The sequence below is a fragment of the Prunus dulcis genome, chromosome 2, assembly GCF_902201215.1.
Source record: "Prunus dulcis chromosome 2, ALMONDv2, whole genome shotgun sequence".
NCBI classification, from domain to species: Eukaryota; Viridiplantae; Streptophyta; class Magnoliopsida; order Rosales; family Rosaceae; genus Prunus; species Prunus dulcis.
In genome coordinates, this window is record NC_047651.1 from 3,165,242 (window position 1) to 3,181,992 (window position 16,751).

A 16,751-nucleotide genomic window follows, 5' to 3' on the forward strand; every position below is an offset into this window, starting at 1 on the left:
TGGAGATGGTGAGCATTCCATTGTCGTGGTATTTCCTTTCCATCCACAGTGTCAATGTGTAGCTTCCTCTGCCCCCTGCCTGGCTGATCACATAAGGGCCCTCCCAGTTGGGATTCATCTTTTTTGACCCTTGCCTTTGTGCAGTGATGAAAGCCTTCCTTAGCACGAGGTCGCCTGGTTGAAACTGTCTGACCTTGGCTCTTTTGTCGTAGTAAGACTTCAGTTGCTGCTGATAGGAGACGACCTGAATAATGGTCTTTTCACGCTTGCCCTCAAGTAAGTCAAGGTTGAGCCTCATCTGCTCGGAGTTCTAATCAACACTGCCCACCTCAAGGCTTATGGAGGGGACTGTGATGTGAGGGGGGATGATCGCTTCTGCCCCATAGGCGAGGGAGAATGGGGTTTCGCCAGTCGATCTTCGCTTGGTGGTGCGATAAGCCCATAGTATTCCGGGGAGTTCATCCACCCATTTCCCTTCAGCACCTTCTAGCCTTTTCTTCAAGCAGTCCAATATGACTTTGTTGGACGCCTCGGCCTGCCCATTTCCTTGTGGATACCTCGGGGTGGAGAGGTGTTGTTTGATCTTGTATTTTGCAAAGAAGGCAGTGATCTGCTTGCCAATGAACTGCGAGCCATTGTCTGTAACCAACAACTATGGGCAGCCAAACCGGCAGATGATGTTTTTCCAGATGAATCTCTTTACATCGGCTTCTTTAGTAGAGGATAGAGCTTCAGCCTCGATCCATTTAGTAAAGTAATCGGTGGCGACGATCATCATTTCTTTCTTTGCAGGTGCCGGTGGCAAAGGACCCACTAAGTCGATGGCCCATTGCATGAATGGCCATGGACTGTTTTGCTGATGGTAGACTTCAGCAGGCAGGTTAGGGACCGGCTTGTATCATTGGCAGCGGTCACATTTCTTGGCATACTCGGCTGAGTCGTGACGCATGGTAGGCCAGAAGTAGCCTATGTTTAGAGCCTTCTGGGAGAGGGATCTGCCCCCAGAGTGGTTGCCACTCTCGCCGTTGTGAATTTTGCAGAGGACCTCAAGTGTTTGAGGGTACTTTATGCAGGTGAGATGAGAGCCGGAGTAAGATCTGCGGATGAGCTTGTTGCTGTGCATGTAGTATCTCGCGGCCTTCTATTGGACCTTCCTAGCTTCGGAGTTGTCCGTAGGCAGGTTTTCGTCATCAAGTAGTCGATGATGGGGTCTCGCCAGCTGGGGTCTTCGTCAATCCGCATTGTGTCAACCGGCTCTATTTCTTCAATGCTTGGTCGGTCAAGGTGTTTGACCTGGATGGAGCGTCTGAACTGGGTATCCAACTGACCCTAGGCTTGCCAGTGCATCTGCATGAGCGTTCTCTACCCGGGGCACTTGTTGGATGGTGAAGGTAGGAAATGCCTTCAACAACTCTTGGACTTTGTCAAGATACAAGATCATCCTTGGGTGCTTCACCACGTATTCACCTGAGGCTTGATTCATGATCAACTGTGAATCTGAGTAGATGGCTAGCTTCTTGATTGCGAGCTCCTTTGCCAAGCGTAGGCCGGCGAGCAATGCCTCGTATTCTGCCTCGTTGTTTGAGGCCGGGAAGCCAAGCGAAATAGCTTGCTCCAATAAGGTTCCATCCTGGATAGTGATGACGACTCCTGCTCCAGCTCCCTTTTGGTTCGATGCTCTGTCTACGCACAACTCCCACATGTCTCTAGGTCGGCTAGGTTCACTGGAGGTGTTGTCTGCTTTTGAACTTTCCTTATTTTTGTTGACCAGCTTCTCTTCTTCGCCTAATGTTGTGAATTCTGGAACGAAGTCTGCTAAAGCTTGGGCTTTTATTGCAGTTTTTGGTCGGTAAAGGAGGTCGTATTGACTTAGCTCTATAGCCCACTTCATAAGTCGCTGAGAAGCATCAGGGCTATGGAGGATTGATCTCAAAGGAAAGTCGGTCATGACGACGACTCGGTGAGTGTTGAGCCAATTCTTAACAACTAAAATGAGTTATTAAAAACGGCAACTTTAATTCTCGCAAGTGCACGAACCATTTATAGTATAGCTTATGTAAATACGAGGTCGATCCTACAGAGAATGGTAACTTGGTTCCAAGTTAAATTAGTTAGAATGCTAGAAAAACATAGAACAAAGAAACTAACTAACTAGCTAAAGGCAACGTCGAATTCAACAATGCCTCTTGCTAATTACTCAAGGTCTAGGATAGAATCCTAGCACCACACACGTACTCGAAATGGGGGGTTTTGTTGTTGAAACGAAAAGAAGAAAGTGAAATGAAAGTGCTCGAAAGTAAACACTGGCAGCAATCAACAGATTGTGAAACAATAATTGAGAGGTGTTAGAGCCTTGGAATCCACCACTAGTTTTCCTATCCAAGTTATGAATGCATAGAAATTGACTCAAGCTTCATCAACAATAGTTTATCGCGTACAAGCCTATGGTATCTAGGTGCAGGATGCATGATTCTCCTAAGGCATGTGATTATGCATGGTATCTACCCAACACGTGATCTCTAATATGCAACCTAAGCATGGTATCTACTTAGAATAAAGCATACAAGAGTCATTAAGCTCCTTGAGAATATGATAATCACACAAGTCCTAGAACATGGTATCTGTCCTAGTCAACCTATGGTTATTAACCCCTTGAATGATTCTTAGGCCATTCATGTGTTGCTTGTGAAAGGAAAGTAGAATTGGTGAATCTAAACCCCTTCCCAACCTGTGCTAGATGCATAAAATCCTAGTTAGCTACTCCAAGAAATCATACATCAAGCACATAATAAACTGGAGATTAACAACTTGATAATAAAAGCAAGGAAATCAATTAACTATAAAATCATCCATAACATTGAATATTCATGACTAGGGCTTCATCCTAAGCCCAAACTAAATGGATTAGTTAGACATAACTATGAATATAGAAAATAATAAATACATAGATAGGATAAAGAGAGGAGAAGAACTAGATGATGGCAGCAAGGAAGTTCCAGGACAGCTCCAAGCTCCCTTGACAGCTCCAAGCTCTCTTCTCTCTTTGTGGTGAATCTGAATGTGTGTATGAGAGTAATTGATGAAGTGAATGTGTGTGTCTGACCTCTTGAATGAGTGTGCAACTCTCTATTTATAGAGTGAAATTTCGTCCTCCCCTTTGGCTGCTGAAGCACACCTCTCTTAGCTGCTCCCAACTGCTCCAGCTGCCCATACTTGCCAATTGCTCCAGCTGCCCATACTTGCCAACTGCTCCAGCTGCCCATACTTGCCAACTGCTCCAGCTGCCAAAGACATGCTTTGGTATGGTTTCTTTATGGAAAGCTTGACTTTTGTTCATCTTTCTGAGCTTCTGAGCTGATTTGACTCCCATGTATGGCTGCCCATGTGTAGCACATGGCTCTAGGGATGTAGCCACATTAAATGTGATGGCAGCCAACATGACATTTCTGTGAACTTGGTTCAGTCTTTGACGTGTTGAGGGCTCCAGATTTATCCAATTGGGCTGAAATTTGGATATGTTATAATAGACACCCATTGGAACAACTTCTATCAAGGATGTCTCCTCATCCACCCTGTGTAAGTTGCTGAAATGAGGCCTGCAAGATGACCTACGAAACTGGACTGACAAGGAGTGTGGCTCAAATTGGTTTTGTCTTTAAGCTCATATTCCTCTTGTGCCACTCAGCCATTAACATGCATGAATTGTATCAAATGTCATCCCCTTGCTGTCTTAACCTACAAAACACACAAACAAAGGTAAGAGACTGAAAATAAAGAGAAGCTAAACAAAATTACTAAGCAAAGAAGGCATGCAAATGTGTGAAATTATGACCTTATCAAATTCCCCCAAACTTAGATTTTGCTAGTCCTCAAGCAAAACAAAATAAAACTACAATTTAGGAAACAGGAAATAAGCAACTAGCCTTCCAAACAATATCCTCAAAGAATCACAGCATTTGTCCCAAAGAAACACAACAATCACAATCTAAGTTCCACACATGATTCAAGAGAAAGCAAAGCTCACAATGACACCCTTAAGTGTAGTGTGTGAATGCCAAATCAGAACAACACTTGCAACTCAGAAAAGCACATGCGCACACACTTCTATCAAAATCAAGAATTCCAAACCCCATAAGCTCATTATCAAATCAGCTCTCCACAGTAATACCATGCAATACCAAGGATCAAAAGGACTTTGCAAGGGTTGTAATGAGGCTTAGGGTAGTGGTTGAATGGAAGAGGGGATATGGATATATAACAACATCTTGAGCACAACTAAAGCACAGGTAAGAGCATGAGAGATTACTGAACTTTGTAACAAGCAAGGAACACATACATGAGCATATTTTCAACATAATTTCAGCACCTTCATATCTGTGTATTTGGCCTAATTTTGTGGCTCTTTACCCTAGATCACCATGATCTTCTCTTTTATAACACCCTAGGGCCGTGACTACATTGGTCACACTTCATTACCTCTTTTGATTAGTTACCAATACCCCCAAACTTATTTCTTTTCAACACTTGGGTTATGGCACTAATGATTCACTTTTGCTCAAAAAACCTTGCATTCTTTATAACTCTCTTTTGAAGATAACTTTAATTGCTCATAGAATAAGTAAGAATAAGAAAACAGAGGTTCATTATGGTAGGAATGGTTTACACAAAGAGAGGCTTAATGTAGGCTCAAATGGGTTGACTAGGGATGAATACATGTAGAGGGATGGTTAGAAAAGCTCAAACGGTTCAAACATGGCCTAAATCACTTCCTAAGCATTGTATGGCAACAAAATGTCTCAAGAGATATTCAAATAAGTTCTAGAGTACGAAACCAAGATCATGAGATAAGTAGAATTGCATAACGTCTCAAAGTAGCAAGAAATTGGACTAACTCGGCAAAGTGCTCAATAAGTGCAAGGATGGCATGCAAGACAGAGTTAACTCAGAACCACACAAAGTCCTTAAACAATGACTATCAATTTCTGAGAAACCATATTAGTATTAGATCCAAGTCTTATCATAGGTGTTTGGAAGGATAACAAAACAAGACACAAAATCCTGCGTTTTTGGCCATTAGACACACTCAAAATTTTAAAATTTGACAATTTGAAACAACATAACTAAATCCTTCCCCCCAAACTTAAATGAAACATTGTCCTCAATGTTTAGTGTGTAAGAAAAAGCAATGCCTCATAAATGAAAGGAAAGAAGACAAGGGAAAGACATAACCAAAGGTTAGAGTTCAGAAAAACTCCCCTTTGAAGCGATTAGGATGCAAGCAAGCTTCCTCGCATATTCTATCTTCTCCTCGTCACCTTGGGTTGCCTCCCAAGAAGCGCTAAGTTTCTCGTCTTCAGCCGGACGTCCAAACTCTAGTGAGCTTTAAGAGAGTGGTGGAGGCTCCTTGAGTGCTTGAGACTCAATATTGGCATCAAAGTTGGCATCAAAGTAAGGTTTCAACCGATGTCCATTCACCTTGAAGGTGCTGCCATCCTTAATGTTTTGAATCTCCACTGCGCCATGATTAAACACATTAGTAATAACAAAAGGGCCAATCCACCGAGAACGAAGCTTACCTGGGAAGAGCTTAAGGCATGAATTGAATAAGAGAACCTTTTGCCCTTTCTCAAACGTCTTCCTAAGAATTTTCTTGTCGTGATATTGCTTTGTTTTCTCCTTGTAAAGCTTTGCGTTCTCATATGCTTCATGTCGCAACTCCTCCAGCTCATTGAGTTGAAGCCTCCTCTTCTCACCAGCGGCTTTCATATCAAAATTGAAGGCTTTGATTGCCCAATAAGCCCTGTGCTCAAGCTCCACTGGTAAGTGACAAGGTTTACCGAAAACAAGTCTATATGGAGACATACCTATAGGGGTCTTATAAGCAGTCCTATAAGCCCACAATGCATCATCCAAATGCATGGACCAATCCTTCCTTGTGGTGTTCACTGTCTTTTCAAGTATGTGCTTAATCTCCCTATTGCTTATCTCAACCTGCCCACTAGTTTGAGGATGATAGGGTGTTGCCACCTTATGTGTGATTCCATATTTCTTCAAGAGTGCTGCAAAAGCTTGGTTAACAAAGTGGGAGCCACCATCACTAATGATTGCTCTAGGTGTGCCAAACCTTGTAAAAATATTTCCTTTGAGAAAACCGATCACAACCTTAGCATCATTAGTTCTAGTGGCAATGGCTTCCACCCATTTAGAAACATAATCGACAGCAACTAATATATATTCAAATCCATAAGAGGTAGGAAAAGGGCCCATGAAATCAATTCCCCAAACATCAAATATATCAATGATTAAGATATTGGTGAGAGGCATCTGATTTCTAGCATGTAAATTACCCATCCGTTGGCATCTATCACATGAAGCACAAAAACATAAGCATCCTTAAAAAGGGTAGGCCAAAAGAAACCTGATTGTAGCACTTTGCTGGCAGTCTTCTTTGCTCCAAAATGGCCTCCGCATGCGTGGGAATGACAAAACTCCAGAATGCTCTTAAAATCACCTTCAGGCACACACCTTCGAATTACTTGGTCTGGACAATGCTTGAATAGATAGGGATCATCCCAAAAGTAGTATCTTGCTTGCTTCCTAAGCTTGTCACGTTGGAAAGTAGATAACCTTGTAGGGAGTTCGTTAGTGCACAAATAGTTAACAATATCAGCAAACCAAGGCAATGGATTGAGAGAATTCAAAGCATAAATGGAGAAGAGTTGCTCATCAGGGAAGCTTTCACGCAATGGCAATGAATCCTCCTCTTCATTAGATACATGCACCAATCTACTCAAGTGATCAGCCACGACATTCTCACTTCCTTTCTTATCTTTTATCTCCAAGTCAAACTCTTGCAACAAGAGAATCCATCTAATGAGTCGTGGTTTGGCATCCTTCTTAGCTAACAAGTATTTCAATGCTGCATGATCAGTGTAAACAATAACCTTGTTAGTAATCAAATATGATCTGAACTTCTCTAAAGCAAATATGACAGCTAACAACTCCTTCTCTGTGGTGGAATAGTTGAGTTGGGCATCGTTGAGGGTTCTACTAGCATAGTAGATGGCATGTGGCTTCTTATCAACTCGCTGTCCCAAAACAGCTCCAACAGCATAATCTGAGGCGTCACACATCAATTCAAAAGGCAAGCTCCAATCCGGTGGTATAATGATTGGGGCAGTTGTGAGCATCTTCTTCAAAGCATTGAAAGCATTCTCACAGTCTTGATCAAACACAAAATCCATGTCCTTGGCAAGGAGATTGCACATAGGCCTTGCAATCTTAGAAAAATCCTTAATGAAACGCCTATAGAAACCTGCATGGCCAAGGAAAGAACGTACTTCTTTGACAGAAGTAGGTGAGGGCATAGAGGCAATCAAATCAATCTTAGCTTTATCTACCTCAATTCCTTTACTAAAGATGACATGACCAAGAACTATGCCTTGGTTAACCATAAAATGACATTTTTCCCAATTAAGCACAAGGTTAGTATGTTCACATCTAGCCAACACCTTGGATAAGTTATGCAAGCATTGATCAAAAGAATCACCAAAGACAGAGAAGTCATCCATGAATACCTCAATGAACCTTTCTACCATGTCGGAGAAAATGCTCATCATGCACCTTTGAAAAGTGGCTGGGGAGTTACAGAGACCAAAAGGCATCCTCCTATAAGCGAAAGTGCCAAAGGGACATGTGAAGGTCGTCTTCTCTTGATCCTCTGGGGCTATGGCGATTTGGTTGTAGCCTGAATATCCATCAAGGAAGCAATAGTGGCTATGGCCAGCTAATCTCTCAAGCATTTGATCAATGAATGGAAGAGGAAAGTGATCTTTGCTTGTCGTTGTGTTGAGCTTCCTATAATCAATGCAAACTCTCCAGCCCGTGGTCATCCGTGTAGGTACAAGTTCGTTTGCTTCATTCTTCACCACTGTGATACCTGACTTCTTGGGGACAACTTGCACTGGGCTCAACCATTTACTGTCAGAAATAGGGTAAATAATACCAACATTTAAAAGCTTAATTACCTCTTTTCTTACCACCTCCTTCATGTTCGGATTGAGACGTCTTTGGGCATCCCTCTTAGGCATTGCATTGTCTTCCAATAATATCTTGTGCATGCAAAGTGTTGGGCTTATGCCTTTGATATCTGCAATGCTCCACCCAATTGCAGTTTTGTGCTCTTTTAGAACTCTCAAAAGCTTATTTTCATCATTTGGTCCGAGATGTGAGGCAATGATAACAGGTAGAGTCTCATTTTCACCTAAATAAGCATATTTAAGGTGTTTTGGCAATTGCTTTAATTCCAACTCTGGTGCCTGCACAATAGAAGGTAAAACCTTATTAGTAGGTGGGGGTAATGATTCAAATTGGTTTACATACCTCTTTCCAATTTCTATGTAGCTATCCATGCTGCAAACAAGCTCAAGAAGTAAAGGAGAGATCACAGCCTCTAAGCTGTCTACTTCTTCTTTCCTTATGCTTTGTGTGATGCACGCTTAGAGGTGTCAAACGGGCCGTGCCGGGCCGGCCCAACCCATTTAAACTCGTGCCTTTAATGTATTAGTGCCGTGCCGTGCCGGCCCATTTAATTTATCGGGCCGTGCCGTGCTGGCCCATTTAGTAAAATCATTGATCCCAGCTCGGCCCAAAGCCCAAGTCCATATTGAAACGGGCCGTGCCGTGCTTGAGCCGTGCCCGTGCTCGTGCTCGGGCCATACTCGGGCCCAAGAACAAGCCCATTTAATTTGATTTTTTTTTACTTGATTTTTTTTTCCCACTAGATAATTAAAATTATAAACATAAAACATATAACTAGAAGCAAGGAATGATGAACTATTTGAAAACATTAATAATCAAACATCCAAACAATATGAAAAAGGTGGAGGGCAAAAATGTGGCCTCGTTAAAACCTTGCCTTAAAAAACCCCCAAAGGAGGAAAATCCGGTCAAGGAAAAAGAGTACCACTACCCTCCCAAATTACACAAAAAGGAAAATAAAATTAATCTAGGACACCGGGTAAAATATCAGCATTTGTCATCTCACGTTCCTGCATCAGTCAACCGAAAAAAAATTTAATTATTTTCTGGAGTAAAATAAGATACTTAGAGCATCATAAATCTTCAAAAAGACATGCAGTCTGATCATCAACATACAAACCTGTAATTAAAGGTGGATCTGGCCCTCGTGTACTATGCAATATAGCAGTCCCAGATAACACAGTGATGAACCCTCAAAGTTTTGACGCTATGCTGGTCACGCTTTGACTAGAATAATCCTACCAAAAGATTACATACATTAGATTTATAACAAAGACTCACACACAAACACAACATGTTCACGTGATGATACTTTAAACATTATTGCACTGGCAAATATTGTAAAAGAGGTGAACATAGCATAATAGATAGGAGAAACAATTGCTGTGTTGAAAGTATCCAATGCCTGCAACCACACCAGAGTGAGAAACCAGCTAAAAAGTTCACCCGATTTCCAAGCTAGAAGAAATTAACAAAAATTCAAACTTGGAAAGACAGATAAAAAAGTGGAACTCCAACCATTATTTAAGTAGGTATTTTGTTTGCTTAATAAGTTTGAGTATCAACATACAGCAAAAACAAAGTACCAACCTCAACAAACTTCATTAAGGGAACTTGGTGCTGTCATCTTCAAAATATGAGAGATCTTCATCTACAAAACTTTGAGTTCGAAAATCAGCATCTTCCCAATCCTTCAAACACATAAGTGCCTCGCATATTTGAGGAGTAAGCCTCGTCCTCTTTTCGTCCAGCACACGACCACCTGCACTAAAAGCAGACTCCGAAGCTACTGTGGACACCGGAGTTGTTAGTACATCACGTGCCATAATGGAAAGCACAGGAAAGTTTTTTTTATGTGCTTTCCACCAATCTAAAATATTGAAATTATTTCTTTCTTCCTCAGTCATAAATTCAACAAATTCAGTATCCAAATACTTAAAAACTTCAGTACGAGAACTTATTACACTCTTTTGTTTTCCTTTGCTAGCAAGCATACCAAAAATAGCTGCACTACTAGATGAAGATGAACCAAATAAATGAACAGTTGGAGCACTTTGTGTAGCTATTGTACCAACACTATATTTCTTCTCATACAACAAATAAGTATCATTGAATGTCTTCTGAATATTGGATATTGTAAGTGGTAAACTAATTGATAAATTTCTTGAAATTTCAGTCAATATTACTTCCAAACCACTTACTTTAATTCTGGGATCCATTATTGCACCAAAACAAAAAGTATAAGGAATCTCTGTCCAATACTTTTTATATTTAGTTTCCATTTGCTCACAAATATTTGTAAAATTACATGTAGTATCAAATCTGTATTTAGCAAAGGTAGCACTAATTGAAAATAAATCATGAAGTGCAATAGGAGATGTCGGATAATAAACACCAGAACAGTTACACGTAGCATCATAAAAAACTTTGAAAAAGTCCACCAAAGCAAAGCATACATTCCACTCTTCATCCCTCAACAGATTGTCATTCATTTTATTATTGTAATAAAAATTGATGACATTGGTGTAACCTTTACAACTTTTAAGCATGTGATAAGTTGAGTTCCAACGAATACGGATGTCTTTTTTCAATTTTATAGGTTTCAAGCCATGAGACATACAAAGGTGAGCAAAGTCTTGCTGCCTAGAGCTACTAGAAGAAATATAACCAATAGCATCCCTAATCAATTGAAGCTGGGTTTGAATAACTTTTAATCCATCTTGCACCATTAGATTAATTATATGACACACACACCTCATATGAAAAAATTTTCCTCCGTAAGGAGGATGTAAAACATGTTTAAATTGCTCAATAGCAGAAGAATTATTGGAAGCATTGTCAAAAGTAATAGAAAATATTTTATGAGTAATGTTATACTCCTTAAACACATTCATCATAGCATGAAAAATAGAACTACCAGTATGTGGAAATTCAAGAAGACGAAATGCAATAATTCTTTTCTGCAACAACCAATTTTCATCAATATAATGGGCAGTAACACAAATAAAAGGCAAATTATTACCACCATCCCACATGTCAGAAGTCACAGCAATAGAACCCTTTAAATTAGAGAAAACATTTATCAATTTTTTCTTTTCTTCATCATAAAGTTTCACAACATCACTCCTATTAGTATTGCGAGAAACTTTCTTAAATTCTGGTTGCAAAGCCACTTGAACAAATCTTTTGAAACAACGATTTTCAGCAAAACGAAAAGGCAATTCAGCACATGCAATAAATCTAGCTAACTCAACTCTCATTTTAGCTTGAGAGTACTTAAATGAAGAGATTCCAGTATTTGCAGATAGTTGAGACTGCCTAGCATGATTATGACCATTTTTTTTAAGACATGCATTAAAATGCCTATGAAGATGTCCAGTACCATTTGTAGTTTTACAAATCAAAGCATGTTTGCAATAAATACACACAGCCTTTGGAAGAATAGTCCCATCATCAAGTTTTTGGTCACAAACTTTAAAATGTTTCCAAACTTCAGAAGTTTTTTTTCTTTTTTTAACCTCAGTTTGATCAATGTTTTCTTCTTGAGTGTTTGATTCAAGAGGCATATTAGCATGCATAGGTTGCTCCATATCATTAGAGGTTAAGTTATTCTCATTATTATGCATGTCATCAGGATTAAGATGTTCAAAATTATTATCATAATGCTCACCAAAATCAATATAATCTCGAGGATCCATTAACAGAAAAAATAAATAAAAATAAAAATACCTCCCTTGGTGATTACAATAGAATTTCACGCCCTCAAATACTTGTTAAAAATGCACACCTCAGAACGTTGGCTGCATTAAAAATACACGCATCAGCAAAACAAAAACAATATGTTATAGTTCAAGATTTACGATTAAATCAATGATAGCATCCCACAAAACAATATGTTATTGTTCAAGCTTGTTAACATCTAAATCCTTTAAAAGTAGCAACACATTCATAAACAATTGGAACACATAAAGGAAAACAGAAACACACAAGTCCTACTCAACTTTGGTCTGTAATACCAATTTATTTTCTTTTGGAAAAATGACCGTATCAAACATCTAATCTAAGAAAAGCTAAACAAATGCATTTTAGAAAAATGACCAATAAAGCATGTAGTCTTCTGAAAAATAGATGATTAAAAGAACCTCTTAGTGCACTAGGCAAATATTATACGCAATCAGTTATGGTAGCAGGTTTCTTCTCAGTCCAGAACCAGCCAAGCAGTTTCTCAATTACGGGCCTGAAACAACCCATTGTTGAAGACCCCCAAACAAGCTCAAGCCATGAAAAGTTCTGTCCAGGTTTGGCAAGAACTTCTAGATCTCTTATATCATAAGTTAACCTATATTATAAGCACTATAAAACTTTTAAATTTCAAAATAGCATTCCTCTAGCGCTCTCCACAACTTACTATATTTATATGGGAACTTTTCTCTATAGACTGGAAGTTGTGATTAATAAAATTCACATCACAATGGAACTTTGATAAAATAAGAAAAGTATACCTTTTGAACCCGTTCTAGAGGACCACAATCCATTAGAAACCAAATCATCTGGGGATGGAACATCAAACTTGAAAGGAGCTGTATCATCAATGCAATTAAACTTAGAAGTCGCAAGATATATGTCACAGCTATATCTAATGATATTTTTTTTAGAAGCAAGATGGTAGAATGCTTGGATTAAAAAGCATCTCTGAACTGTGAAAATGATGATCTAATTCTACTCCACATCATCTTTTGGAAAAGGGTGCAGACCTATATTAATATGGTGATTGTTATGAATGTTAAACGCATTATAGAATTCATGAATAGGTCCTTGGAAATCCCCAAGCTTGTGGAAATTATTGCCCTCTTCTATCACAAAATCATCTTTCTGCTGATGAAATAGTACAGCCTGTTTGGGTATCTGGCACGGCAATGATCCAAAGGGTGATCTCAAATGAATGTATATAAGAACTCTCTCAAAAAGACTAAGAAAAGAATGTTTGAAAATCCAAACCAGATACTTACCATTCAATTGGACTGAATCTTCCTTCTTGTCTCCCAATTTGAACATAGAAGGTAAAATCTGCAAAACTCACACCAAAAAATCAAAAAATTTAGACTGTTGTCTTTGATAAATAATTAAAAAATAAAAATAAAACAAGCTCAGACCCTACAATCAATGTTTCTCACAAAGTTTGAGCAACCAAACATAAAAACTATACGGTTAAAGCTCTTACCTTGTAAATCCAATTCTGTAGTATCAGAGAAAGCTCGTAAGCCGCCAAATACAAGTATCGCAACAGTAACAGCACAAAAGAATTGATCGTTCGCAAGCTATTTAGATGCCTCCAACACAGGTTTTGGGTTTTTATGATGCTATATGGATCTTCCAACACAGATTTGGGGTTTTTATAATTGGGGGTATTTCCTAAAGATTTATGATATATTGGAAGACGAAGAGGAGATGCAGAAATCGAGAGGAAGAGGAGGAGACGCTGCTTTGTTTTCATTGCTTCTTCACGAATCACGCACGGCTCCTAGAGTCTAGACGCTTTGAGTTTGAGTCCAACTCTAACTCTCCAACTCCAAATCTATTTGTTATGTCATCAAGGCTGGGTGGTTGTTTGTCAAGTGTTTTTATTAAGTCACTTAAGTCTGCCGGTAAGTAATTGGTCATTGCATCAATTTTTTATATTTTTTATTTTATTTTATTTACTTGTTGTTCCAAGTTCCAACTTGGTAGTGAAAAAATGCAGTAGATGATTTAAGTGGGCTCGGGCTCGTGTCGTGCTTGGAGCGGGCTCGGGCTCGTGCCGTGCTTGGAGCGGGCTCGGGCTAAGCCCGTCTCATGTCGGGCCACGGGTCGGCCTGGCCCATTGGACCTTTTTTTAAATCCCAGCCCGGTCCAAGCTTTCGTGCCGTGCCGAGCACGGTCCATTAATATTCGTGCTCGTACCGTGCCATGCCTCATTTAAATGGGCTGGACTCGTGTCGTGCTGGGCCGGCCCGACCCGTTTGACACCTCTATGCACGCTTCAATGGGCTCCAAATAACTCATTGGCAGTGCTTCTTTCACCATAGTATCAATTGCATTAAGACGGAAAAACTTCATGCTCATCACTTGGAAACTTGGAGGCTTCAAACACTTTGAATGCTATTGTCTCATTAAACACATTCATGGTCAATGTACCCTTCTTCACATCAATAATAGCACCGGCAGTTGCCATGAATGGCCGACCTAGAATGAGTGGTAACTGATTGTCATGAATTGGTGCTTCTTCCATCTCCAACACCAAGAAATCTGCTGGCAAAATTAGCTCTTCCACTTTCACCAAAACATCTTCTAGAATGCCCTTAGGGTACCTAATAGTTCTATCTGCTAATTGAATGCTCACAGATGTGGCTTGCAACTCACCAAGGTTAAGTTTCTCATAAACATGATATGGCATAAGATTTATAGAAGCACCAAGATCAAGCAAAGCTTTTTGAAACTTAAAATCACCAACTATGCAAGGTATAGAAAACGAACCTGGATCCTTTAGCTTTGGAGGCAGCTTTCTTTGTAACACTGCACTTACCTCTTCACTCAATGCAACTTGTTCATGCTCTTTGAATCTCCTCTTGTTAGTGCATAGATCCTTCAAAAATTTTGCATACTTTGGAATCTGAGTAATGGCATTGAGCAATGGGATGTTGATTTGCACCTTCTTGAATGTTTCCATTATCTCATCCAAGCCTTGATCTTTCTTTGACTTTGATAACCTGCTGGGAAAGGGTGCAATAGGCCTAAAAGCATTAGTTGAAATTGGAACTTGATTAGCATTAGATGATACCTTAGGGCCTGTGCTCTTTCCAGGAGCATTGATGGACTGTTTGTTGGAAGCTGTGGGCTGCCCATGTGGTGGCTGAATGATCTCCACGTTTTCTCCATCTTCTTGCTCTTCATTGGCATCTCCAACCTTATTATCAACTTGTTTACCACTTCTCAAGATGTGTATTGCTTTAGCATGCTCTTGATGCCTTTGATTCACCTCCGTTTGGCTTGGGAAAGTTCCGGATGCTCTATTGCTCATGGAGGATGCAATCTGCCCAACTTGCACTTCTAGTTTGTTCACTGCATTTTGAAGGTTCTGATTGGTTTGCATTTGTTGCCCCATGAACTTCTTGAACATGTCTTGCAATTCTCCCATTTGATCACCCCTTTGCTCTTGCACTTGTTGGGGAGCTTGCTTGAATTGCCTTTGTTGTGTTTGGAATCCTGGGGGAGGTCCTTGAGATTGTTGCACATTTGGATTGTTGTTCCACCTGAAATTAGGATGATTTCTCCATCCCGGATTGTATGTGTTTGAATAAGGATCATTTTGAGGATTCCTTGCTTGAAGGGCATTTGCTTGTTCTAGCATGTGCTCTGCAAAAGATTGGTCTTGAACTTCCACTTTGTTTCCTAGAGGGCAAGTCACTGCCTGTTGAAGCAAAGAACACATAACATCAAGTTTTGCAGCAATCTCATTATTTGTACTTACCTCAGAGACCACAGCTTTCATAGGAGCTCCTCTTCCTTTATTGTGGCTCCATTGTTGAGAGTTAGCACTCAAGGATTCAAAGAGAGTAAAAGCCTCATCTGCTGTTTTGTTCATCAGTCCTTCTCCACTTGTTGCATCTACCATCATCCTTTCGGAATCTAGCAAACCTTCATAGAAAGATTGCATTTGCATCCAACTCTCTATGTTGTGGTGTGGGCAAGAACTTATCATCTCCTTGTACCTCCCCCAACATTCATGAAAAGCTTCTCCTTCCTTTTGTGTGAAACCAAGAATTTCCTTTCTAATCTTGTTAGTCTTTTGAGCCGGAAAGAATTTCTGCAAAAACTTATTAGAAAGCTCTTCCCAAGTATGAATTGAAGCATTAGGCAAAGAGTATAACCAAGACTTAGCTTTATCTTTTAAACTGAATGGGAATAGCCTCATCTTAATCTGCTCATCATCAAGGTTTTGAATTTTGATCGTAGCACATATTTCAAAGAATTGCTTAATATGCATATAAGGATCCTCAGTGGTATTACCATAATAAGTTGGAAGAAGATGAATCATACCACTTTTAAGCTCAAACCTGTCAACTGTGAGTTGAGGATAGACAATGCACGAAGGTTGATCGGTGACTTTGGGAATGGAAAACTCACGCAGGGGTTTTCTTGGTTGGACAACAAGCGCACCACCTCCTTCATCATTGTTGTTGTTTGGAATCTCTGCCATGTTGCTTGAACCTTCAGATTCGTAACTTTTAGATTCAACGCTTGAAGAACTATAATTCCTCCTCAAACCAGCACGTACAGCAGCGGTTCTTGGTGAAAGTGGCTCAGGTGAACTTTGCTCCTGGTCAGATTCGGACATGCACACACCAAGGAAGTCAATTCAGTGCTTTCAATGGAGATAACAACTAAATACTAAAACTGAATACTAAAAGAAAAACCAACGAAAAGAAACAAATGAAACAAATGAAACAAACAAAAACAAAACAATCAAAGTAATCTAACTATAGCACCATCGTTACCGAATCCCCGGCAACGGCGCCAAAAACTTGTTGAGCCAATTCTTAACAACTAAAATGAGTTATTAAAAACAGCAACTTTAATTCTCGCAAGTGCACGAACCATTTATAGTATAGCTTATGTAAATACGAGGTCGATCCCATGGAGAATGGTAACTTGGTTCCAAGTTAAATTACTTA

General features: G+C 39.8%; 1 protein-coding gene and 1 non-coding gene across 2 annotated transcripts; one reads left to right on the forward strand and one right to left on the reverse strand.

Annotated features, from left to right (window-relative positions):
- Positions 1-5,382: 5,382 nt before the first annotated feature.
- LOC117617456 lies at positions 5,383-16,414 on the reverse strand. Its single transcript, XM_034346834.1, is given in 8 exon segments — positions 5,383-6,383; positions 6,386-7,408; positions 7,883-8,412; positions 10,795-11,358; positions 11,828-11,840; positions 12,543-12,620; positions 13,050-13,107; positions 14,132-16,414. Coding segments are annotated over 8 exon segments (5,550 nt in total).
- On the forward strand, positions 15,750-15,856 carry LOC117620434. The gene has a single exon (XR_004584771.1). It is a non-coding gene; the product is annotated as a small nucleolar RNA R71 (small nucleolar RNA).
- Positions 16,415-16,751: the final 337 nt, after the last annotated feature.